This window comes from Heptranchias perlo, chromosome 1 (assembly GCF_035084215.1).
Source record: "Heptranchias perlo isolate sHepPer1 chromosome 1, sHepPer1.hap1, whole genome shotgun sequence".
In the NCBI taxonomy this organism is placed as follows: Eukaryota; Metazoa; Chordata; class Chondrichthyes; order Hexanchiformes; family Hexanchidae; genus Heptranchias; species Heptranchias perlo.
In genome coordinates, this window is record NC_090325.1 from 56,691,245 (window position 1) to 56,718,749 (window position 27,505).

General features: G+C 44.8%; 1 protein-coding gene across 10 annotated transcripts in view; it reads left to right on the forward strand.

The window, feature by feature from the left end:
- The window catches only part of LOC137322177 (urea transporter 2-like), an 84,491-nt gene that overhangs the window by 45,783 nt on the left and 11,203 nt on the right, over positions 1-27,505 (forward strand). For all 10 annotated transcript variants that reach the window (XM_067985334.1, XM_067985300.1, XM_067985329.1 and 7 more), the window contains 4 exons: positions 16,067-16,259; positions 19,321-19,468; positions 20,853-20,987; positions 23,124-23,173. In XM_067985334.1, the coding sequence (XP_067841435.1) occupies positions 16,067-16,259; positions 19,321-19,468; positions 20,853-20,987; positions 23,124-23,173 (526 nt within the window). The remainder of the gene's footprint in view (positions 1-16,066; positions 16,260-19,320; positions 19,469-20,852; positions 20,988-23,123; positions 23,174-27,505) is intronic.

Genomic DNA, 27,505 nt, shown 5'->3' on the forward strand with positions numbered 1-27,505 from the left:
ATCTCCATTCAGACTCCACGCAGACAGTAGACTGTTATTTTCAGCAAATAACTGGTACCGGCTACCTTTAAGAGATTTCCAAGAAACATCCTCCCTTTAAGCGATTGAGCTCCTCTGGTGGTGGAAAGTGTGTATTGCATTGATTCCACGTGCAAGGAAAGGAAGGCTGATTGCAGGTAAGTCCTCGGATGGGTCCAAACTCACGTCCTGCCTGCGTAGGGTCCATCAGGCACGGGGCAGCCCCACCCGAAACGGACCCTTATCCAATTTCTCCCCCCTAGTGTCCTTCTCACAGCTTGCTTTGCCACCTAGCTTTGTATTGTCAGCAAACTTGGATACATCACACTTGGTCCCTTCATCTAAGTCATTCGTATAGATTGTAAATAGCTGAAGCCCAAGTACTGATCCTTGCAGCACCCCACTAGTTACAGACTGCCAACCTGAGAATGATCCATTTATCCCTACTCTCTGTTTTCTGTCCTTTAACCAATCCTCTATCCATGCTAATATATTATTCCCAACCCCATGAGCACTTACCTTGTGTAACAACCTTTTATGTGGTTCCTTATCGAATGCCTTTTGAAAATCCAAATATACTACACCCACTGGTTCCCCTTTTTCTACCCTACCAGTTACATCCTCAAAAAACTCTAATAAATTTGTCAAACACAATTTCCCTTTCATAAAACCATGTTGACTCTGCCTAATCATATTATGATTTTCTAAGTGCCCTGTTACCACTTCCTTAATAATGGATTCCATCATAGATAGGAATGGAACCAGGCGAATGCAGTCCCACCCAGCTGGACATCGCAGCAGAGGTGTTGGAGGAGGATGGTGTGGCCAAATATGTCAATGGCTGCAGACAGGTCAAGAAGGATGAGGAGGGAAAGTTTACCACGGTCACGGTCATAAGAACATAAGAAATAGGAGCAGGAGTAGGCCAATCGGCCCCTCGAGCCTGCTCCGCCATTCAATAAGATCATGGCTGATCTGATCCTAACCTCAAATCTAAATTCATGTCCAAATTCCTGCCAGCTCCCCGTAACCCCGAATTCCCTTTACTTCTAGGAAACGGTCTATTTCTGTTTTAAATTTATTTAATGATGTAGCTTCCACAGCTTCCTGGGGCAGCAAATTCCACAGACCTACCACCCTCTGAGTGAAGAAGTTTCTCCTCATCTCAGTTTTGAAAGAGCAGCCCCTTATTCTAAGATTATGCCCCCTAGTTCTAGCTTCACCCATCCTTGGGAACATCCTTACCGCATCCACCCGATCAAGCCCCTTCACAATCTTATATGTTTCAATAAGATCGCCTCTCATTCTTCTGGTCTCCAATGAGTAGAGTCCCAATCTACTCAACCTCTCCTCATATGTCCACCCCCTCATCCCCGGGATTAACCGAATGAACCTTCTTTGTACTGCCTCGAGAGCAAGTATGTCTTTTCTTAAGTATGGACACCAAAACTGTATGCAGTATTCCAGGTGCGGTCTCACCAATACCTTATATAACTGCAGCAATACCTCCCTGTTTTTATATTCTATCCCCCTAGCAATAAAAGCCAACATTCAGTTAGCCTTCTTGATCACCTGCTGCACCTGCATACTAACTTTTTGATTTTCTTGCACTAGGACCCCCAGATCCCTTTGAACTGCAGTACTTTCCAGTTTCTCGCCATTAAGATAATAACTTGCTCTCTGATTTTTCCTGCCAAAGTGCATAACCTCACATTTTCCAATATTGTATTGCATCTGCCAAATCTCCGCCCACTCACCCAGCCTGTCTATATCCCCTTGTAGGTTTTTTATGTCCTCCTCACTCTCTACTTTCCCTCCCATCTTTGTATCATCTGCAAACTTTGAAATGTTACACCCGGTCCCCTCCTCCAAATCGTTAATATAGATTGTAAAGAGTTGGGGACCCAGCACCGACCCCTGCGGAACACCACTGGCTACTGGTTGCCAGTCCCCAGCTTTATCCCCATAGCCCTGCAAATTTTCCCCCTTCAAGTATTTATCCAATTCCCTTTTGAATATTATTATTGAATCTGCTTCCATCATCCTTTCAGGCAGTGAATTCCAGATCATAACAACTCGCCGCATGAACAGTTTTTTCCTCATGGTGCCTCTGGTTCTTTTGCCAATCACCTTAAATCTGTGTGCTCTGGTTACCGACCTTTCTGCCACTGGAAACAGTTTCTCCCTATTTACTCTGTCAAAACCCTTTATGTTTTTGTACACCTCTAACAAATCTCCTCTTAACTTTCTCTGCTCAAAGGAGAACAACCCCAATTTCTCCAGTCTCTCCACGTAACTGAAGTCTTTCATCCCTGGTACCATTCTAGTAAATTTCCTCTGCACCCTCTCTAAGGCCTTGCCATCCTTCCTAAAGAGTAGCCATAATACTCCAGCTGATGTCTAACCAGTGTTTTATAAAGCTTTATCAGACCTACCTCCTGCTCCCTCGACCCTATTCCCGCCAAATTGCTGACCACCCAACTTCCCTTCCTGGCCCCCATGTTAACTGATATTCTTAACGGTTCCCTCTCCTCTGCTATTGTCCCCCTCCCCTTCAAATCTGCCGTCATCACCCCCCTCCTCAAAAAACCCACCCTTGACCCCTCCATCCTTGCAAACAACCAGCCTGTTTCCAACCTCAATTTCCTCTCCAAAGTCCTTGAACATATTGTTGCCTCCCTAATCCATGCCCATCTTTCCTGCACCTCCATGAACCCCTCCAATCAGGTTTCTGCCCCTGCCACAGTACTGAAATGGCTCTTGTCAAAGTTACAAATGAAATCCTATGTGCCGAGTGTCCCAGGCAGATCGCCGACAATGAGGATTTGAATTTAAGGCCGTTGCGTCGCCCTCAGGTAGGTCCTTGGACAGGGTTGGTGGTAGGGGTAGGGGGAAGCAATCATGAGAGAGTGGGATGACTGGGAGGGGGGTAGCGATCGCGAGAGGGAGGGAGGCAATCGGGAGGGGGCGAGCGGTGGACGGCAGTTTTAACATGGAGCCGCAAGGTTAGTATTTTTTTTTATGGTGGAGGCCTGCCGTGGTCTTTTGGTTACACCAAATGCAGATCACATTTTCTGGTTCTGGCTGCGTTCAGGGCAACCCAATTTTACAAAGCGGCCTCAAACAGGCATGAGGCCCCCTATTTGCATATGCAAAGAGCCTAGCACCTGTTTCAGGTATGGGCCCTGGATGCCTCTTTTTCTGCCTTCACCAATCCGGCAGGCGCGCCTGCTACATTGAATGCTTAGGTCTTGTTTTGCGCCTGAAAAACTGACATGCACCATCGAATCTCTCAGCCTATCTCTCTTTTCCCCATGGGCAAAGTCTAGTGCTATGGTGCCAATGTGTTGTTCGATTACTCACCCTTGCATCTCCATCCTAGTCCTCGTCACGTGTGTAAAATGTATACCTATTGGATAAGTCAAGTTCCACAGGTTCTTCCCATCATCTCCTACTTCCTAAGCGAGTAGTCACCTTTTTCGCCTCTACCATTTCTCTCAATCTGTGGGGTAACCACCTTCTGGAATGTGTGTTCCAGAAACCTTCCCTCCCCATGTGTTGTAATATGTAGCCAGCTGGTCCTCAAGCTCAGGATTCATCTTCTCGAGCAACATAATTTTCTGACACTTCATGCATATGTACTCCTCCTAAGTACTTTGCAGATCTAGGATATTCTATATCGTGCATGGAGAGTAAAATCGAGGAGGGGAATAAAAGGGGTGGCTGACCCGAACCCACCCATTTCCAGCCAGGTGGGTTCGGTTAAAATGATCCCCACTGTCTCTCAATACTCAATTCCTGTTTAGTCCAAACTTATTCTCTATAAAAACTCTGTCAGTATCTTGCTCAGTTGGCCTCTCACCGTTTGATGCTCACATATTACACTTTGATTACTTACTATTCATTGCTTTATTGTTGTGGTTATTGTTTGATTTTACTATATATCGCAAATTAAACATATTGGTCCCAGAAAATTCTCGGCCATTCCAGTGGACTCCCCCGTACTTTTGCTGGGGGTCTGCCAAAGCAGCTGCCCACTGGGATGACCGTAAACTCGGCCGGGAACTGAATACACTAGGTCCCCGCCTTAAGTGCAAGTATTCATGGTGGCCTTGTGGGTGCGGAGACACCATCTGTCCTTACAGGGCCATTGATGTAAGGGGGATGAAGACAGAGACTCCCTAAGTCAGGAGTTCCCAATCCTGGGCCTTCAGCCAACTTTGCCAACAGCTGCCAGAAATGGGGCCTACATGGGGATCCATGTCATGATCGAGGTCTGGACCCCTGAAGATTACAGGGAATTTTATTTTTTTATTTTTAATGCTGCCTCCTTCACAGGAGGACACTGTGGGCAAATTTATCAGCTTTCCAGTGGGGGTGGAAACCTGGATATCCTCCCCCCCCCCACCCCAGCATCTTTGATAAAGGGGGAGAATGCTGTAGATGGACCCCCAAACTGCTGAAAGCCCCTCCCCACGACTCCAAGGATTACACCAGGGTCAGCAGCGGAGTTCAGTAGCAGTGCTATCATGGCATATCTCTGTGTTAAAAAATGCAGACAAAGAAATGTCATACAGACATGTTAAGTGTTTGCCCACTAATATTGCCAGTAGTAATCTCTGTGTTAATATATACTGAAACTTCCTCTTTGATCTTCTTTGAAACTGGCATAGAATATTTGTTGCTTTGCGATTTGCCTAGGATGTTGATTTGAAGGAGAGCATAGTGAACATACAGGCCAGGTATCGCTATGCTGAAATAAAGATTTCAGGTTGTGCCTGGAGGCAAATAAATCCTTAATCTGTGCTACATACTTAGAAAAAGAGCCCCCAAAAAAAGATCTAGTGCAGAAAGGGTATCGGAAAAGAAAAAATGGGCATTAAATTGTTGGTAGGAGATGCCACTTGACAGTTGACCTCACTCAACTTGACCACTCGTGTCAAAGCAATGAACTTCTTCCTGCACTGCATCCATGTTCATGGTGCTATGCGCCTGGCATTGACTTCGTCCCCTACTGCCTCCCACTGCCTCTTGAGCATATGTCTGGAGGGCCACTTATAACTACAATATGGGGTAGGTCTGTTCAAAAGTTTGACTTTTAGTAATGCATGTTCAGTTTGCATTCAGTGGGGGTTAAATTGGTTAACCCCTGAAAATGCATTAACCCGCGCCCGGTCAATTTGTTGCAGGTAGCACGCTCGTGCTACCAGAGAATGTACCCCGTGTATGCGAAAAAAAAACAAGCCTTGACATGAGGATTCCATGGCATTTGCACTTTCCACCAGCAGGGGGAGCCCGAATCTCTTAAAGGCAAGCTGTATCTCTGACAGGCAACCTGCATCTCTTAAAGGTAGCCAGTATCTGTTATTTGCTAAAAATAAGATGGGGTCTACACGGATTCTGAATGGAGATCAGACATCAAACAAGTAAAACACAGATGCAGCTCCCATCCCTATGTTTACAAATTGTTGAGTTATGTTAAAATATTGAATAAAGGGTGTGCACCACTAAATCCCACATCCTCCAATCTGCACGACAGACCTCACCAATCTGCTGGTCCGAGTTGGTATCAGGCCTGCGAGAGTGCGTGCACCAAGGTTCCCTGCTAATGCACTAGAGGCCTTGGTGCAAGAGTAGGACAGTAGGAGGGGCATCCGATGTCCGTGGGAGGGGGGGGGGGGGGCTGCAAGTGGCCCTCCAGACGTATGCTCAAGAGGCAGTGGGAGGCAGTAGGGGACGAAGTCAATGCCAGGCATATAGCACCACGAACATGGATGCAGTGCAGGAAGAAGTTCATTGCTTTGACACGAGTGGTCAAGGTGAGTGAGGTCAACTGTCAAGTGGCATCTCCTACCAACTGCACCACTAGCCGCATCCACTGCTCCACGCACTACACCCCACGTCGCCCACCTACCAACAAACTAAAAAAAAGTTCAAGAGAAATAGAGGTAGGAATCGGTATGCATTTTTCAAGTGTAAAACGGGCACAAAACCGACCAATTTAGCAGTAGAGTGGCCTGCGCCCCATCTGCAAAGGCGTTCGTCCGGCTGCTAAATTCGTGGAGACCAATTTTTAGGCATCCGCCTAAAACATGCATTAAGCCCCTTAAATATATTTCAGGGGTCCAGATTCTTCAGCGGGCCCCGTGGCCGCCAACTGCAGGTAATTTTTTTTAAAAAACCTTCCTGTGGAGCCAGGGGGAGCAGGAGTTTTTTTTTTATTCGTTCATGGGATGTGGGCGTTGCTGGCGAGGCCGGCATTTATTGCCCATCCCTAATTGCCCTTGAGAAGGTGGTGGTGAGCCGCCTTCTTGAACCGCTGCAGTCCGTGTGGTGAAGGTTCTCCCACAGTGCTGTTAGGAAGGGAGTTCCAGGATTTTGACCCAACGACGATGAAGGAACGGCGATATATTTCCAAGTCGGGATGGTGTGTGACTTGGAGGGGAACGCGCAGGTGGTGTTGTTCCCATGTACCTGCTGCTCTTGTCCTTCTAGGTGGTAGAGGTCGCGGGTTTGGAAGGTACTGTCGAAGAAGCCTTGGCGAGTTGCTGCAATGCATCCTGTGGATGGTACACACTGCAGCCACTGTGCGCCAGTGGTGAAGGGAGTGAATGTTTAGGGCGGTGGATGGGGTGCCAATCAAGCGGGCTGCTTTGTCCTGGATGGTGTCGAGCTTCTTGAATGTTGTTGGAGCTGCACTCATCCAGGCAAGTGGAGAGTATTCCATCACACTCCTGACTTGTGCCTTGTAGATGGTGGAAAGGCTTTGGGGAGTCAGGAGGTGAGTCACTCGCCGCAGAATACCCAGCCTCTGACCTGCTCTCGTAGCCACAGTATTTATATGGCTGGTCCAGTTAAGTTTCTGGTCAATGGTGACCCCCAGGATGTTGATTGTGGGGGATTCGGCGATGGTAATGCCATTGAATGTCAAGGGGAGGTGGTTAGACACTGTCTTGTTGGAGATGGTCATTGCCTGGCACCTGTCTGGCATGAATGTTACTTGCCACTTATCAGCCCAAGCCTGAATGTTGTCCAGGTCTTGCTGCATGCGGGCTTGGACTGCTTCATTATCTGAGGGGTTGCGAATGGAACTGAACACTGTGCAATCATCAGCGAACATCCCTATTTCTGACCTTATGATGGAGGGAAGATCATTGATGAAGCAGCTGAAGATGGTTGGGCCTAGGACACTGCCTTGACCTGTAGCTGAGATGATTGGCCTCCAACAACCACGACCATCTTCCTTTGTGCTAGGTATGACTCCAGCCACTGGAGAGTTTTCCCCCTGATTCCCATTGATTTCAGTTTTACTACAGCTCCTTGGTGCCACACTCGGTCAAATGCTGCCTTGATGTCAAGGGCAGTCACTCTCACCTCACCTCTGGAATTCAACTCTTTTGACCATGTTTGGACCAAGGCTGTAATGAGGTCTGGAGCCGAGTGGTCCTGGCGGAACCCAAACTGAGCATCGGTGAGTAGGTTATTGGTGAGTAAGTGCCGCTTGATAGCACTGTCGACGACACCTTCCATCACTTTGCTGATGATTGAGAGAAGACTGATGGGGCGGTAATTGGCCAGATTGGATTTGTCCTGCTTTTTGTGCTACCCACGACTCTACAGTCCTGGTGATCGGCTACCCTGTTGCCCGATCCATCCCCCCTCCTACAACTTACCTGAGAGCCGAATTCATTTCTCTTGTGGGGCGAGCTGCCTGTGGAGGCATGACACATGCCAGCAGTTTATCCCGAAGATGTGGACAAGGCCCAGGGCCCAATTTCAGAACAGCCTTGGGCTTCTCTGGTCGAGCGTGTGCTGCTAGTGCAGTGCTGATTCTGGGCCCGAAAATGGGATCCAGATTAATTTCTATCCCATAGATTGGAAAGTTACATAGTAATTGATTTAACATGGCCAAATACATTTACTTATTCTATAGGAGTTATTTTCTCACATTGTAGGGACTCTCGTCCACGGGGAGCGCATAGCAGAAATACTGTCACGCACTAAACACAATTTCCTGATCAAAACAGGTAGGAAAATCATTGGCAGCATGCCCAAATTTCCAATATGCACTCCCAGTGAAAAATCTCCCCACCAGAAGCACAAAGGCAAAACATTACTATTTAAATTTGATATTTGGTTCAGGCAAATTAAAAATGATTCTCCATACGCAAAGTAAATTCTTTACAGAAATGTATAATTAAAATTGTGATCCATTTCATAAAAATAATAAGGGTAGATTGTAATAAGTTCAGGAGAATAATAGTATAAGAGGTGGATGCTAGAAAAATCTTGAGCTTTCTCTGACAGTCCGGATGAAACAGCATAGAACTGGAGAATGAATTACCTGCTGACTAAAAGCAGTGGAATGCACAACCAATTGAGATACAATCAAATAGCAAAATAAAGGGAAATAATATAATCGCTCAACCCTTGTAAATGGCCTGACCACAAAATTAACTGCAGTTTAAACAAGCACAGGGAGATTGTTGATAGCAATATTTAAACTAATTTCTCATCTTTAGAAGGGATTAACAGAGGAGTGATTAGGACATTTATAGAGATAGGAGTTATTTTATTGGAATAAAGCCAACATGTTGTTGTAGAAGAAAGACAGCAGGAGTTATGATAATGTAAATCAGTGGCTCCTCACAAACTACACCAGAGATTGTGATTTTTCTGAAACATCTCAGAGCAAAATTGTTCTTTTGTTCTCATTTTTTCAAGTTAAGGATAAATATAGAGGGGTAGAAATTGGTCTTGGGTGGAAACGCTACACGGGAAGCATCGCACGGGCCGCCTCTTATACACCGCGCTTGATACCCAGTTCTATTGAAGTCAATGGAACTGAATCTCGGACTGGGTGTACAACAGGCGGTCGATAATATAGGGCTGGGCATAGAACGGGCTGTCGATAATATAGGGCTGGGCGTACAACGGGCTGTCGATAATATAGGGCTGGGTGTACAACGGGCGGTCGATAATATAGGGCTGGGCGTACAACGGGCTGTCGATAATATAGGGCTGGGTGTACAACGGGCGGTCGATAATATAGGGCTGGGCGTACAACGGGCGGTCGATAATATAGGGCTGGGCGTACAACGGGCAGTCGATAATATAGGGCTGGGCGTACAACGGGCGGTCGATAATATAGGGCTGGGCGTACAACGGGCTGTCGATAATATAGGGCTGGGTGTACAACGGGCGGTCGATAATATAGGGCTGGGTGTACAACGGGCTGTCGATAATATAGGGCTGCGTGTACCACGGGCGATCGATAATATAGGGCTGGGTGTACAACGGGCTGTCGATAATATAGGGCTGGGTGTACAACGGGCGGTCGATAATATAGGGCTGGGTGTACAACGGGCGGTCGATAATATAGGGCTGGGCGTACAACGGGCGGTCGATAATATAGGGCTGGGCGTACAACGGGCGGTCGATAATATAGGGCTGGGCGTACAACGAGCGGTCGATAATATAGGGCTGGGTGTACAACGAGCGGTCGATAATATATGGCAGGGTGTACAACGAGCGGTCGATAATATAGGGCGGGGTGTACAACGGGCGGTCGATAATATAGGGCTGGGTGTACAACGGGCTGTCGATAATATAGGGCTGGGTGTACAACGGGCGGTCCATAATATAGGGCTGGGTGTACAACGGGCGGTCGATAATATAGGGCTGGGTGTACAACGGGCGGTCGATAATATAGGGCTGGGCGTACAACGGGCGGTCGATAATATAGGGCTGGGTGTACAACGAGCGGTCGATAATATAGGGTTGGGTGTACAACGAGCGGTCGATAATATAGGGCTGGGTGTACAACGGGCTGTCGATAATATAGGGCTGGGTGTACAACGGGCGGTCGATAATATAGGGCTGGGTGTACAACGGGCGGTCGATAATATAGGGCTGGGTGTACAACGGGCGGTTGATAGTGTCAGACTGGGCGTACAACGGGCGGTCGATAATATAGGGCTGGGTGTACAACGGGCGGTCGATAATGTCGGACCGAGTGTACAATGGGCGGTCGATAATGTCGGGCTGCGTGTACCACGGGCGATCGATAATATAGGGCTGGGCATAGAACGGGCAGTCGATAATATAGGGCTGGTCATAGAACGGGCGGTCGATAATATAGGGCTGGGCGTACAACGGACGGTCGATAATATAGGGCTGGTCATAGAACAGGCGGTCGATAATATAGGGCTGGGCGTACAACGGACGGTCGATAATATAGGGCTGGTCATAGAACGGGCGGTCGATAATATAGGGCTGGGCATAGAACAGGCGGTCGATAATATAGGGCTGGGCGTACAACGGGCGGTCGATAATATAGGGCTGGGCGTACAATGGGCGGTCGATAATATAGGGCTGGGCATACAACAGGCGGTCGATAATATAGGGCTGGGCATAGAACGGGCGGTCGATAATATAGGGCTGGGCATAGAACGGGCGGTCGATAATATCGGGCTGGGCACAGAACGGGCGGTCGATAATATAGGGCTGGGCGTACAACGGGCGGTCGATAATATAGGGCTGGGCATAGAACGGGCGGTCGATAATATAGGGCTGGGCGTACAATGGGCGGTCGATAATATAGGGCTGGGCGTACAACGGGCGGTCGATAATATAGGGCTGGGCATAGAACGGGCGGTCGATAATGTCTGACCGGGTGTACAATGGGCAGTTGATAATATCAGGCTGGGCGTATAATGGGCGGTCAATACGATACCACCCGTTTTGCGGTGCTGCCTCAGACGAATTTCTACCCCAGAGAGTTCTTGAAAAAGAGGGAAAAATTGGAGTGTTGACAGGGAAATTTTAAAATGAAGTGGGAAAGAGACTCTGATGAACGGTGATTAAGGTTGAGCAATTGTTGCAGTTGCAGCACCCAAGTTGTTGACTTCAAAATTTGTGGTGTTGTGTTCATACAGCTCAGTGAGGAGACCAAGTAGAGTTCAAATTCACTCCAAGATGCTGCACCTTCAGATCCATTAGTACTATACTGGGAAATTAGGAACACAATGGTGCAGATTAAACTCAGAAACTGAGTGACATCAACAGATCTTGATGAAACTTTCAGATTTGGAGAATTTAGTGGCCAATTGAAGTATAACTCCCAGTTAGCAACAGATGAGCAACAGAAAGACTTATGTTTTGCTATAGAGGAGACAATGAAATGGGGAAAGAAGAAGTAAAGCATTACTAAGAAAGACTCTTGACAGTGGTGAAAGAGATCCAAGCCGAATGACAAGATTACGAAGGGTATGGTAGCATAGTGGTTATGTTACTAGGCTAGTAATCCAGAAGCCTGGACTAATAGTCCAAAGAGAGTTCAAATCCTACCAAGGCAGCTGGGGAATTTAAATCCAGTTAATTAAATAAAATCTGGAATAAAAAGCTCATATCTGTAATGGTGACTACCGGATTATCACAAAAACCCATCTGGTTCACTAATGCCCTTTAGGGAAGGAAACCTCCTTACCCAGTCTGACCTATATGTGACTCCAGACTCACAGCAATGTGGTTGATTCTTAACTACCCTCTGAAATGGCCAAGCAAACCACTCAGTTGTGCAATCCAGTCACAATAAGAATAAAACTGGACAGACTACCTAGGCACCGCATGACAAAGGCAAACCAAGCCCAGTTGACCTTCAAAATCCTCCTCACTAATATCTGGGGACTTGTGCCAAAATTGGGAGAGCTATCCCAAAGACTAGTCAAGCAACAGCCTGACATCGCCATACACACAGAATCATACCTTTCAGCCATCGTCCCAGACTCCTCCATCGCCATCCCTGGGTATGTCAAACATGGGCAAGGAAATCTCCTGCTGATTACCACCTACCACCCTCCCTCAACTGATGAATCAATCCTCCTTCATGTTGGAGGAAGCACTGAGGGTAGCAAGAGCAGAGAATGCACTCTGGCTGGGGGAACATTAACGTCCATCACCAGGAGTGATTCGGTAGCACCACTGCTGGCTGAGTCCTGAGGGACATAGCTGCCAGACTGGGCCTGCAGCAGGTGGTGAGAGAAACAACATGAGGGAAAAGCCTACTTGACCTCCTCCCCACCAATTACCTGTCGCAGTATTGGTAGGAATGACCACCGCACAGTCCTCGTGGAGACGAAGTCCCGTCTTCACATTAAGGACACCATCACAACGAGTTGTGTGGCACTACCACTGTGCTAAATGGGATAGATTCCGAACAGATCCAGCAGCTCAAAACTGGGCATCCATGAAGCACTATAGGCCATCAGCAGCAGCAGAATTGTATTCCAGCACAATCTGTAACCTCATGGCCCGGCATATTCCTCACTCTACCATTACCAACAAGCCAGGGGATCAACCCTGGTTCAGTGAGGAGTGTAGAAGAGCAGCACCAGGCGTACCTAAAAATGAGGTCCTGGTGAAGCTACAACACAGGACTACATGCATGCTAAACAGCAGAAGCAACGTGCTGTAGACAGAGCTAAGCGATTCCACAACCAACGGATCAGCTCTGCAGTCCTGCCACATCGTGAATGGTGGTGGACAATTAAACAACTAACGGGAGGTTGAGGCTCCGTGAACATCCCCACCCTCAATGATGGCAGAGCCCAGCATGTGTGTGCAAGAGATAAGGCTGAAGCATTTGCAATCATGTTCAGCCAGAAGTACCGAGTGGATGATCCATCTCGGCCTCCCACCATCACATGAAGCCAGTCTTCAGCCAATTTGATTCACTCCACGTGATATCAAGAAATGGCTGAGTGCACTGGATACAGCAAAGGCTATGATCCCCGGCTGTGGTGCTGAAGACTTGTGCTCCAGAACTAGCCGTGCCTCTAGCCAAGCTGTTCCAGTACAGCTACAACACTGGCATCTACCCGAAGAAGTGGAAAATTGCCCAGGTATGTCCTGTCCACAAAAAGCAGGACAAATCCAATCCAGCCAATTACCACCACCTCAGTCTACTTTCAATCATCAGCAAAGTGATGGAAGGTGTCATCGACAGTGCTATCAAGCGGCACTTACTCACCAATAACCTGCTCACCGTTGCTCAGTTTGGGTTCCGCCAGGACCACTTGGCTCCAGACCTCATTACAGCCTTGGTCCAAACGTGGACAAAAGAGCGGAATTACAGAGGTAAGGTGAGAGTGACTGCCCTTGATATCAAGGCAGCATTTGACCGAGTGTGGCACCAAGGAGCCCTAGTAAAATTGAAGTCAATGGGAATCAGGGGGAAAACTCTCCAAAGGCTGGAGTCATATCGAGCACAAAGGAAGATGGTAGTGGTTGTTGGAGGCCAATCATCTCAGCCCCAGGACATCGCTGCAGGAGTTCCTCGGGGCAGTGTCCTAGGCCCAACCATCTTCAGCTGCTTCATCAATGACCTTCCCTCCATCATAAGGTCAAAAGTGGGGATGTAGCACAGTGTACAGTTCCATTCACAACCCCTCAGATAATGGAGCAGTCCGTGCCCACATGCAGCAAAACCTGCTTGGGCTGATAAGTGGCAAGTAAAATTCACGCCAGACAAGTGCCAGGCAATGACCATCTCCAACAAGAGAGAATCTAACCACCTCCCCTTGACCATTGCTGAATCCCCCACCATCAACATCCTGGGGTCACCATTGACCAGAAACTTAACTGGACCAGCCACATAAATACTGTGGCTACAAGAGGTCAGAATCAGGGGGGAAACTCTCCAGTGGCTGGGTATTCTGTGGCAAGTGACTCACCTAACTCCCCAAAGCCTTTCCACCATCTACAAGGCACAAGTCAGGAATGTGATGGAATACTCTCCACTTGCCTGGATGAGTGCAGGTCCAACAACACTCTAGAAGCTCGACACCATCCAGGACAAAGCAGCCCACTTGTTTGGCACCCCATCCGCCAACTTAAACATTCACTCCCTCCACCATTGGCGCACTGCGGCTGTAGTATGTACCATCTACAAGATGCGTTGCAGAAACTCACCAAGGCTTCTTCGACAGCATCTCCCAAACCCATGACCTCTACCACCTGGAAGGACAAGGGCAGCAGGCACATGGGAACACCACCACCTGAACATTCCCCTCCCAAGTCACACATCATCCTGACTTGGAAATATATCGCCGTTCCTTCATCGTCGTTGGGTCAAAATCCTGGAACTCCCTAACAGCACTGTGGGAGAACCTTCACCACACAGACTGCAGCGGTGCAAGAAGGCGGCTCACCACCACCTTCTCAAGGGCAATTAGGGATAGACAATAAATGCTGGCCTTGCCAGCGACACCCACATCCCATAAATGAACGAATAAAAAAAAAAAATCCAGAGGTGCACACAAGAATTGGGAGTCAACGGGGAACAATAGTCGGTCAGGGGCTCATAGTACTGGGCTCAGGAAAGCCCAAAGTCATGTTGCCACTGGACTTTGAGAATGACTTGCTCTATTTAATAGGCGATTGAGTGGTAGGGCAAGTGAGTAACCCAACTGGGTGCAGCCATTAGCAAATGCGAATGATAGTCTCACATGGTTTTGGTAGCATTTTTTTTTTGCTTTCTAGCCAATCCTCATGGTAGCAATAGAAATTACCAGAGGAACAGTGGAGGAGAAATTGGTATGCGTTTACACTCGTTTTTCGGGTGTAAATGTATACCAATTTCTGGGCATGAGGTCCTGCGCCCAATCTGCTTTGCCGGCATGCCCGCCACCGTATTGGTCCACACTGTTTTTAAGCATCCCTGGCAGCCACCTGAAAGCAGCGTCTGTTTCAGGACCATTCTGCAATATTCGTTAAAAACTAGGCGGAGCATGCGTCCTTCCTGCTCCAACTAGTTTTTCCAGTTCTACAGTAACCCAACCAGCGGACTTTTTGCCGGAGGCTGCAGAAAAGGAGAAAGAGGTCGAGATGCAGAGAAGTTTCGGGAGTGAATTCCAGATCTTAGAGCCTAGGCAGCTGAAGGTACGGCTGCCAATAGTGGAACGATGAAAATCGGGGATGCGCAAGAGGCCAGAATTGGAGGATCGGAGGGTTATAAGGCTGGAAGAGGTTTCGGAGATAGGGAGCGGCAAGGCCATAGAGGGATTTGAAAACAAGGATGGGAATTTTAAAATTGAGGCATTGCTTCACATGCAGGTAGCACTGTTTGGGACATTATAGATAAAGCACACATCTATCCATCTGGGTACTAAATTCTCATAAAATCCACCATCATGTGTTTATATACAATCTATGTGTTTGGCACAATTAACATTGTGCCAATCAAAGAATGTATAGTTAATATGGTGCATCTCATTGATCTGTGAGGCCCTCCAACATTTGTACTCACAAAGTCTATCTGAACCTCCCTCCCAAATAAATCCATATTCTTCTCATATTCAGTGAGAGGTTTCTAGTAATAGGGTCCACTACTGGTTCAACATTGTACCCTGCTGTTATGTTAAAGTTTCACCTTTAAATATGAGGAATATGGACTCAGACAGATAATTTGGCATATGAAAGATTTGGCCTGTGTACGTTACCATTGCCATCATGACAATATATAATATAATTTGCGTAAAACCCTGTCACTCTCACCTGTATTGCTTCACTTGCTACAGCCTTGTAAACATTTCTCTTTGTATTGATAGGGTTGCTTTCTCCAAAGCATGCTTGGAGGCCCCTCCTTAGAAAAAGGTCCCACCATTTCTCCATATATCAGACTTCCATGTAGGAAATCTTGGGGGGGTGAAAATGGCTTACTTTGTGGTCACTCAGCTATTTTGCTGAGTTGTATTGTGTGTTCCACAGCTGGATTGATTTTTAACATGTATATTAGTTAGCTGGCTCATTAACTGCTTGAGAAATGTTAATCATTATTATAGGTGTGTTGTAATTGGCTTTATTTTTTGTTCCCACTAATGAAAGTAAACAATTTAAAACCACATGTTTCTGCCATTTCATTAGTGAATAGCAAATAGCGATTAAAGGTCATTTATTCTTTTTGTGAGAAAAGAGGAAAATAATGTCCTTTAATAAATGAATAATAACTTTATCTTATATTTGTACTCAAAGCAATTTCTTTTTGCAGCCCTATTTTTTCAAGTGCCTTGGCCGCTGTGATGGGTAAATGGGATCTGCCTGTTTTCACTCTGCCTTTTAATATGTCTGTTGGCCTGTTCATGGCTGCAACAGGACACTACAACCAGCATTTCCCTCAGGTTCTTATTGAACCTGTGACTTCATCACAAAACATCACATGGCCTGATCTCAGTATTCCAATGGTAAGGAAAATTATGTGCTATTTTACCATCCTTAAACACAGTATGATAGATAGCAAGCATATTAAATGGTAGAGGTAGCGTTAAACATACACAGCAAACTATATCTATTCAAAGCTAATTAATTTTGAATAAGCTTATATTCTCATTTGAATAACTATTAATTTGTAATTATGATTTTTCTCTTTATATATGCAATTATGTATGTTACTGAAGGACTTACAAGTCATCTGTTGATATGACTGTAAATTATGTGATTATGGTAGGATAATCTCCCTCGTTTGCGCACTATACCCTCATAATACTTTTCACAATAACACTTGGTTACCAAGCTGTTGTGAAAACATAAAGGGGTAGATTTTTATGTGTCCAGTGGGTGAGAGGTGAGTAATTCGAACCTACTGCCTGCCCGATAGAATCAGTCTGAGGCCCCACCAATATTCATGGCCGGGCTTCATTTCCGTCGGTGAGCAGCTTGCCGATCGAAGGCGGCATAAAATCTGACGGTGCCAGAATGCAGCTCAACGCAGGTAAGTTTAGTGGGGGTGGGGGTGGGGGGGGGGGGGGGGGAGGCAATCCTAGGCGAGGTCCACTGAGGGTCAGGCAATGTGGGGCCAGGAGTACCAGTAATGCTACTCCTGACCCGAGAAAAATCATTTTAGAAGTTTAACTTGTTTGTTTTGCAGCTGCCTGCAACGGTCCTTTTAAGAACACCTGGGGTAGGCCGCTAAACGTTCGTACCAATGCTCGGAGCATGCACGGCACATGCTCTGCCCCTTGGTACCTGAAAATTGCATTGGGATCCTATTGACATCATAGGACCCCAAATTGCATGGACTAAGGAAGTGCCTGCCTATTTTCACACATATTTCAAGGACTCCACAACATTGCGGCAACGGGAACAGGGTAGTAAGTTCTGTGCTCCAATTTTCCTCGTGCTACCAGCCCATTCACGTCAGAAAACGGGGACACAAATCAGCCCCATAGTAGTATGCATGGGCCCAGTATCTTAAATCGAATCCCAAAAATACACTGGTGCCAAAAATCTGCAGGGGGAGCATCCCTGTGTAAATAGAGGGATGGGTCTGCTCAGGACGTCACCACACACCTTGCCAAAGTTCATGTTTTAGATGAGTGGCTGGCGCCTGCACCACTAGCAGTGCATCTAGGGAACCTGCCTGACCCGCGTGCCAGAAAGTTTGGCTTAACTTGTCGGTTCTGTGGCGGGGGGGAGGGGGGTGGCGGGGGGCGGGTGGCAGAGGTGGAGTGACAGGCCCTCCCTGGAAAGAACTTAGATATGCCCCCAGCAGCCCCCTTTGTAAGGGGACCACTTTAGAATCATTTTAGAAAAATCTATTTTTCTTAGGGGTCTGCTCTGGACACCCATGTGGGGCCAACCTCTCTCGTCTAGCGGCATCGTACGTCTAGTCTCATCATAATCGGGCTCTCAGTCTCATTTCTGGTTCTTTCAACACATCCTGCCAGAGTTTTTGCAGGATTGCACTGGAAGGGCTGTGAACTTTCAAGATCTGATGTCAACTTGCCAAAAATGTCAGCCAAGTATCCTATATTACTAACGACACATAGGAGTTAAAAACATAATAGAGTTTAACAAATAGTTAACAGTCTATGAAGCTTCTTGCTACCTAACATCACATTTAACCATATCTCAGAAGTGTTCAACCTGTGGCCCTATGGCTAACTGCAGCCTCCAAGGCCTGGCAATCCAGCCCAAGAAGCCCAGACAAATCAACCCATTTGTACCAATATTTCTTATTTGCTGGCTTTTCCCGTTTCAGTTTTGTGGGTCTGAAGGTTTGGCAAGTTTTATTTGTAGCAAAGTTGCCTCATCATTGGATAATTCTTAATTCAGAACAGCACAATCTGTTAGTATCAAGATACATGCAAATTAATGGGAACATGGTTTTAAACTTTGTATGTGGTCCCCGAGACTCCATGGTACGCACCTATCTGACCCACAAAGTCAAAAAGATTGGACACAACGGCCTTATTCAATTAATAATGCTTACAATATTTGCTTTCTGTGCACAAAAAAACATTTTCAGTTGAATCAACTGGATCTAAAGTTAATTTGCAGTGATGCAAACTGGATTTGCTGCTCTACAACAATGGGAAGCTTAGTTTACAATGTGGGCCAGTTGCTGAATCCTGCATTACTGTTCTGATCTTAAAAAAAACCTTTACCTTGTGAAAAGTAAACAATTTTACAACACCAAGTTATAGTCCAGCAATTTTATTTTAAATTCACAAGCTTTCGGAGGCTACCTCCTTCCTCAGGTGAACGATGTGGAAATGAAATCCTCGAAATGAAGTCGCATTTATAATTCACAGAACAATGCTTGGTGATTACAGACAGTTTTTTCAACTGCCCGTTGCCAAGGCAATCAGTGTGCAGACAGACAGGTGTTACCTGCCAGGTCTCAGAATATACAAATCACCAAAAAAAAACAACAAACAAAAAAAAACAGAGATAGAGAGAAAGTTTTTTTTTTGTTTTTGTTTTTTTTTGTTTGTTGTTTTTTTTTGGTGATTTGTATATTCTGAGACCTGGCAGGTAACACCTGTCTGTCTGCACACTGATTGCCTTGGCAACGGGCAGTTGAAAAAACTGTCTGTAATCACCAAGCATTGTTCTGTGAATTATAAATGCGACTTCATTTCGAGGATTTCATTTCCACATCGTTCACCTGAGGAAGGAGGTAGCCTCCGAAAGCTTGTGAATTTAAAATAAAATTGCTGGACTATAACTTGGTGTTGTAAAATTGTTTACAATTGTCAACCCCAGTCCATCACCGGCATCTCCACATTGTGAAAAGTAGACAGGTCTGTGTTCATTTCCATAACAAATAAAAATCTTTTCATTAATAATTGTCTAACTATTTATACGGTGCACTTTAAATAGCTGCTTTGGTGCAAACATGAGGTATGCATAGCATTTCCAGTGTTTGTCATCAGTTTTGCCTTAATTGTCTATTAACTAATTGAAACAATTTTCACATTGCTTAAAAATCACTTAATGTCTCCTTATTTCATTTTTATTTAGCTTCTGAGAGCTATCCCAGTGGGAGTTGGACAGGTATATGGCTGCGACAATCCCTGGACTGGTGGCATTTTCCTTGTTGCATTAGTTATCTCATCTCCAGTCATATGTCTGCATGCTGCAATTGGATCCTGTGTGGGTATACTGGCAGGTAAGATTACATCACTGCATCCTGAGATGAAAGCCTGTAAAGGTTCTATGAAAAATGTTTTTTTTAATTCATTGTTGGGAATGTGGGCAGAACTGGCAAGGCCAGCATTTATTGCCCATTGCTAACAACTGCGTGGCTAGGCCACTTCAGAGGGCAATTAGGAGTCAACCACATTGGTGTGGGACATGGAGTCACATCTAGGCCAGATCAGGTAAAGATGGTAGGATTCCTTTCCTAAAGGACATTAGTGAACTAGTTGGGTTTTTACAACAATCTGACAGCTTCATGATCACCTTTACTGAAACCAGCATTTTATATCCAGATTTGTGTAACAATTAATTCAAATTCTCATGGTGGGATTTGAACTCATATTCTCTGGATTATTAGTCTAGGCCTCTGGATTACCAGTCCAGTAACACAACCACAATGCTACCATACCTTTAATTCAATCTCTGGTGGGTATGAGCCAACAACCCAAACTTTCACACAAGTTTATATTTGTAAGTTTCAGTGTTCCTATTTTTTTTGCAAAAAATGTGATTGAGGGTATGAGTATAGAGGCCTAGAAATTCTTTGGCACCATGCCTGTTTTTCAGGCACAAAACGGACACCTAAGCATCCAACATGGCAAGCAGCATGCATGAGCTCATTTCGGACCGAAAGTGCGCCACCCACTATATTGGATCAGGCTGCTCCGTAGGCAAACAGGATGCGCGCCAGAAGTATATAAAACAATGAATAAAATATTTAAATACGGTTCCTACGCTTGTTGTAGGACCCTTTTGTGACATTGGTCTGCCCCAGCGCCTGACTTGCCCCATGATAAACTCACTGAGCAACTCATGGCGTTAACCAGCAGAAAGGACCTTTCAGCAGTGCTATTTAAAGGGCTCATTCACTACACAGAGGTTTGCCCTTTTAGGTTGCTGATCAACTCCAGGGAATTTTTTGGTCTGGTTTCTGATATAAAACTTATATGCTACCATTTGTTTCACTTGTTCATTTATTAAATTGAATATTTAAAAAGTCAGTTAGTTTAGTGTGCTAAGTGATCTAATAATTATACATTAGACATACTTGTACTGAAACAGGAAAGAACTAAATAGCAACCAGTAAGGGGCCGAGCAGTTACATATTTTACTCTATTTATCAATTTAGGAACGTAGGTTCAGGAGTAGGCCATTCAGCCCCATAAGCCTGTCCTGCCACTCAATGAGATCATGGCTGATCGGTATCCTAACTTCATTTACCCATCTTGGCTCCATATCCCTTAATACCCTTGGTTAGCAAAAATCTATTGACCTCAGATTTAAAATTATTATTTGAGCTAGTATCTACCGCTTTTTTTTCTATATCTTCTTGTGTTTATCAATTTGCCTTACAGGATTATCTCTGGCTTCACCATTCAAGAAAATCTATAATGGATTATGGAGCTACAACTGTGTTCTGGCCTGTAGTGCAGTGGGAGGAATGTTCTATGCCCTGACGTGGCAAACTCACCTCTTGGCAATAGTGTGCGGTAAGTAGAAAAAAAATCTTTGCCGGCACCATATGAATATTTGTTGTCACAGTCTATTAAAATTGTTTCAGTGCAAAATAAAAGGAGAAATAGTCTTTGAAGAAAACCAGCTCATCCTTCCAGCCAATTTCTCAGAACAGTTTTGACCATCGCCTTCCACCCTTTCTCCTTCATGATCCACCTCTATGGTACAATGCTGTTATGGTTCTACTCTTACCTGTCACAAACCTACACACTACATGTCCTCAAATCATTCTCCTTCCCCCCCCCACCCCACCCCCATGCTTGTAGAGTCAAGCCTGGTGTATCCCTCCTTGATGCTCTCATATTTATTATCTACATGCTACCCCTCAGCAACATCATTGACAAACATGGGCCTCAATTTCCATATGTACATTGATGGCACCCACCAACCTGTCCACCTGTCCATCAGCACCTTTAACCATGTTGTATGACTGCCTGACCAACATCAATTGCTGGATGAGTCATAACATCCTACAGATCAGCACTGGCAAAACTGCAGCCATCCTGTTCAGTTCCCACCGATGTGTTCATGTTTCTGGCATTGACTCCATTTGATAGTGCTGGATAGTGAGGAAGAAAGCTGTAGACTGCAGGAAGGTATCAATGGACTGGTCAGGAGGGAAAAAAAATGGCAAATAGAATTCAACCCAGAGAAGTGTGAGGCAATGCATTTGGTGAGGGCAAACAAGGCAAGGGAGTACACAATAAATGGGAGGATACTGAGAAGTGTAGAGGAACGGAAGGACCTTGGAGTGCACATCCACAGATCCCTGAAGGTAGCAGGACAGGTAGATAAGGTGGTCAAGAAGACATCCTTTATTAGCTGAGGCATAAGAGCAGGGAGGTTATGCTAGAACTGTATTAGCCACTAGTTAGGCCATAGCTAGAGTACTACGTACAGTTCTGGTCTCCACATTACAGGAAAGATATGAATACACTAGAGAGGGTACAGGGGAGATTTACGAGGATGTTGCCAGGACTGGAGAATTTTAGCTATGAGGGAAGATTGGAACAGAGGAGGCTGAGGGGAGATTTAATTGAGGTGCATAAAATTATGAGGTGTCTATACAGAGTGGATAGGAGGAACCTGTTTCCCTTGGGCAGAGAGGTCAATAACCAGGGGGCATAAATTTAAAGTAATTGGTGGAAGGATTAGAGGGGAATTGAGGAGAAATCTTTTCACCCAGAGGATGGTAGAGGTCTGGAACTCACTGCCTGAAAGTGTGGTAGGGGCAGAAACCCTCATCACATTTAAAAAGTACTTGGATATGCACTTGAAGTGCTATAACCTACAAGGCTACGGACCAAGAGCTGGAAAGTGGTCTCCTTCTATGCTGTAAATTTCTATGATTCTATGATTTACCTCCCTGGCTGCTTACTCAGGTTGAGCTGAGCCCACTGGTGCACACCTTGGTATTGTCTTCAAACATGAGCTGAGCTTTCTACCCCAGGTCTGATCCATAGCCAAGACCATCTTCTTCTACCTCCAGAATATTACACACCTACCTCACCTCTCTAATGCTGAAATATTCATCCATGTCTTTATTCCTTAAAGGATCAATTTCTCTAATGCTCTACTTCTTGGCCACTCTGCGGCCACTCTTCACAATCTCTAGCTGATTCAGAACTCTATGGCCCAGGTCCTCTCACGTACAATGTCTCGCACACCCACCACCCCATCTTTGCCCAGCTCCACTGGTTCTTTTTATCCCAGTGAATCATCTTGAAGATCCCCATCTTTGTCTTCAAAACCCTCCAAAGCTTTCCCTAATCCTATTTGGGAAATTTTCTCCAGCAGTAAATCCCTACTCTGAATTACTACTGAACTGTCAACTGTTGCTCCAACATCGGAGGCTTTTGTTTCAGTCAATGTGTCCTTGCTTCCATGCTTTCAAAAGCTCTTCAAAATCTATTTCTCCAATCATGCCTTTGGTTGACCCCCATCCTGACCATCAAATCCCCTTTTCTTTAAAGACACCAATCACAATATGTCTCAACCTAAAGACTAATGGGCAATGGATAAACATTTATAGTAATTTAATTATATAAAGAAAACTAACCAATGTTTCTCATGTTTCCTAAACACAATGTTTTCCTATCTTCCTCCAACAGCAATTTTCTGTGCTTACTTAGGAGAAGCAGTCATGAACATAATGTCGGTGGTAAGTCACTACCATTAATTAATCAAAATTTAGATTACCTTTAAAATAAACATAGTCTGGATTTCAGCACATTTTTATTAAATGTGCAGATTTTGGTTACAGAAAAAAAGAGAAAAAATATCACTGTTGAAATGCAGCAAACGCAGCAGCCAATTTGCACACAGCAAGGTCCCATAAACAGTAATGAGATAAATCACCAGATAATCTGTTTTAGTGGTGTTGGTTGAGGAATAAATGTTGGCCAGGACACCAGTAGAAATCCCCTGCTCTTTGAAGAGTGCCATGAGATCTTTTACATCCACCTGGAGTTCTTCGGTTTAACATTTCATCTGAAACATGGCACCTCAGCACTAAAAAAGTGCTCAATCCCCTGGAGCAGAATGACTTAATATTTCTTCAATGAGGTGGAAACCCCATGGATCTGGGTTCCACACCAAATTATGCCCCCCACCAGAATTGTGCTCCAGTTGTGCCCACCCCCCCCGGCGCATCACAGAATATTTACCCTCACGTGAACAAATTTAGTTCAAGGCTGGTGAGACACAAAAATTAATGGAACATATACCAATCCAAGGTTGGAAATCCTTATGGGTGGTTAAAACTGTAAGAGGTTGATGCTTTTTTTCAACGGCTCCTTTTCTCACGGAAAGTCCAATTGTTTGTGATTTTTCTATTTCTTGGCATGTGAGCTCAGAGGGTGTGTACTTCCTAACTTCAGAATTTGATCAACCAGCTAGGACAAGTGGATTGAGTCAGTGTTCCCTTTCCAATTCAAATATGCACAGACTGACCTGTCACAAAGAATATGAAGCTCTTATATTTCCCATGCAAATTTGTCCAGTATATATTGGGTTACAGCTCAAAGATGGTTACATGGAGAGCACAAGACTTTCTTTGTGGCTTTGATTACTTTGGGAGATGATGGCCACTAAAGCTATTGTACTCTGCTACAAGCACAGTGTAAGCAGAATACAGAAAGTGCAGAGGAGAATTGAAAAAAGAAATAAGGGGAGCAAAGAGAATGTATGAGAAAAGATTAGCGGGTAACATAAAAAGGAACACTAAAGTATTTTACAAACATACAAAGAGTAAAAGGATAGTCAAAGGAAAGGTGGCGTCAATTAGGGACCAAAAAGGAAATCCTGTTGTGGATGGCTGAAATACTAAATGAGTACTTTGCATCTGTCTTTACGAAAGAACAGGATGCTGCCAATGTCACAGTAAAGGAGAAGGGAAGAGAAATTAGATAGGATAGAAATAGGAGGTGCTTAAACAGCACTCAAAGTAGAAAAGTCATCCAGTCCCAATTGGGATGCATCCTAGATTGCTGAGGGTGGAAATAGCGGAGGCTTTGGCCACAATTTTCAAACCTCCTTGGATATGGGAGCGGTGCCAGAGGACTGGAGGGTTTCAAATGTTACATCCCTGTTCAAAAGAGGGAAGAGAAATAAACCAAGTAACTACAGGCCAGTCAGCCTAACGTTGGTTGTGGGAAAACTTTTAGAGACCATAATCCGGGACAAAATTAATTGTCACTTTGAAGAACAAAGGTTAATAAATGACAGCCAACATGGATTTGTTAAAGGCAAATTGTGTCTGACAAACTTGATTGAGTTCCTCAGTTGAATAATGGAGAGGGTTGAAGAAGTTAATGTGTATATGGACTTTCAGAAGGCATTTATAAAGTGCCACATAATAGACTTGTTAGCAAAATTAAAGCCCATGGGATTAAAGGGGCAGTGGCTGCGTGAACATGAAATTGGCAAAGAGGCAGAAAGCAGAGAGTAGTGGTGAACGATTGTTTCTCAGACAGGAGGGAAGTATACGGTGTTGTTCCCCAGGGGTCAGTATTAGGGCCATTTGTCTTTTTGATATATATTAATGTCCTGGACTTGGGTATAGGGGGCATCATTTCAAAGTTTGCAGATAACACAAAGCTTGGAAATATAGTAAATAGTGAGGAGGATAGTAGCAGACTTCAGCCATAGGCAGACTCATGGCAGATGAAATTTAATGCAGAGAAGTGTGAAGTGGTGCATTTTGGAAAGAAAAATGAGGAGAGGCAATATAAACTAAATGGTACAATTTTTAAAATGGGTGCAGGAACATAGAGATCTGGGAGTGTACAGACACAAATCTTTGAAGATGGCAGGACAAGTTAATAAGGCTGTTAAAAAGGCATATGGGATTCTGGGCTTTATAAATAGAGTACAAAAGCAAGGAATTTATGCTAAAGCTTTATAAAACACTGGTTAAGCCCCAGCTGGAATATTGTTACCAATTCTGGGCACCACACTTTAGGAAGGATGTCAAGTCCTTGGAGAGGGTACAGAGGAGATTTACCAGAGTGGTACCAGGGATGAGGGACTTCAGAAATGTGGAGAGACTAGAGAAGCTGGGATTATTCTCCTTAGAGCAGGGAAGGTTAAGGGAAGATTGAATAAAGGCGTTCAAAATTAAGAGAGGTTTTGATAGAGTAGATAGGGAGAAACTGTTTCTACTGGCAGGAGGGTCGGTAACCAAAGGACACAGATTTAAGATAATCGGCAAAAAATCCAGGAGGGCAATGAGGAGACATTTGTTTACGCAGCAAGTTGTTACAATCTGGAATGCATTACCTGGAAGCAGATTCAATAGTAACTTTCAAAAGGGAATTGGATAAATACTCGAAATGGAGAAATTTGCAGGGCTATGGGGAAATAATAGGATAGTGGGACTAATTGGACAGCTCTTTCAAAGAGCCGGCATAGACACAATGGGCCAAATGGCCTCGTTCTGTGCTGTATAATGCGATGAGTATTTTCTTAAAGCTTTTTTGTTAGCTCTCACAAATTTTACAAATGTTCTCTGAAGTTTCTTGGAAAAATAAGGAGCAGTTAGAAGAGAGTAAACCTGACTGTTACCCCATCCCTTCTTTCAGATTCTAAGAAAGGAGGGAAGAGAGAAAACAGGGATCTACAGGCCAGTTAGCCTGACATCAGTCGTCAGGAAAATGCTGGAATCCATTATTAAGGAAGTGGTAACGGGACACTTAGAAAATCATAATATGATTAGGCAGAATCAACATGGTTTTATGAAAGGGAAATCATGTTTGACAAATTTATTAGAGTTTTTTGAGGATGTAACTAGCAGGGTAGATAAAGGGGAACCAGTGGGTGTAGTATATTTGGATTTTCAAAAGACATTCAATAAGGTGCCACATAAAGAGTTGTTACGCAAGATAAGGGCTCATGGGGTTGGGGGTAATATATTATCATGGATAGAGGATTGGTGAAAGGACAGAAAACAGAGAGTAGGAATAAACAGGTCATTTTCAGGTTGGCAGTCTGTACCTAGTGGGGTGCATAAGGATCGGTACTTGGGCCTCAGCCATTTACAATCTATATTAATGACTTAGATGAAGGGACCAAGTGTAATGTATCCAAATTTGCTGACGATACAAAGCTAGGTGGGAAAGTAAGCTGTGAGGAGGGCACAAGAAGTCTGCAAATTATTCACTTTGGTAGGAAGAATAGAAAAACAGAATATTTTTAAAATGGTGATAAACTATTAAATGTTGGTGTTCAGAGAAATGTGGGTGTCCTCGTACAAGAAACATAAAAAGTTAGTATGCAGGTACAGCAGGCAATTAGGAAAGCAAATGGCATGTTGGCCTTTATTGCAAGGGGATGGAGTACAAAAGTAAAGAAATCTTACTACAATTGTACAGGGCTTTGGTGAGACCACACCTGGAGTACTCTGTACAGTTTTGGTTTCCTTATCTAAGGAAGGATATACTTGCCTTAGAGGCAGTGCAACGAAGGTTCACTAGATTAATTCCTGAGATGAAAGGGTTGTCCCATGAGGAGAGATTGGGTAGAATGGGCGTATATTCTCTGGAGTTTAGAAGAATGAGAGGTCATCTCATTGAAATATATAAGATTCTGAGGGGTCTTGACAGGGTAGATGATGACAGGTTGTTTCCTCTGGCTGGAGATTCTAGAACTAGGGGGCACAGTTGCAGGATAAGGGGTCGGCCATTTAAGATTGAGATGAGGAGGAATTTCTTCACAAAGAGGGTTGTGAATCTTTGGAAATCCCTGCCTCAGAAGGCTGTGGATGCTGAGTCGTTGAATATGTTCAAGGCTGAAATAGATAGACTTCTGGACTCTAAGGGAATCAAGGGATATGGGGATTGGGCAGGAAAGTGGAGTTGAGGTTAAAGATCAGCCAGGATCTTATTGAATGACGGAGCAGGTTCGAGGGGCCGTATGGCCTACTCCTGCTCAAATTTCTTATGTTCTTACGTTCTATATAATTAAAGTCCTAACAAATGAATGACTCGTGGAGATT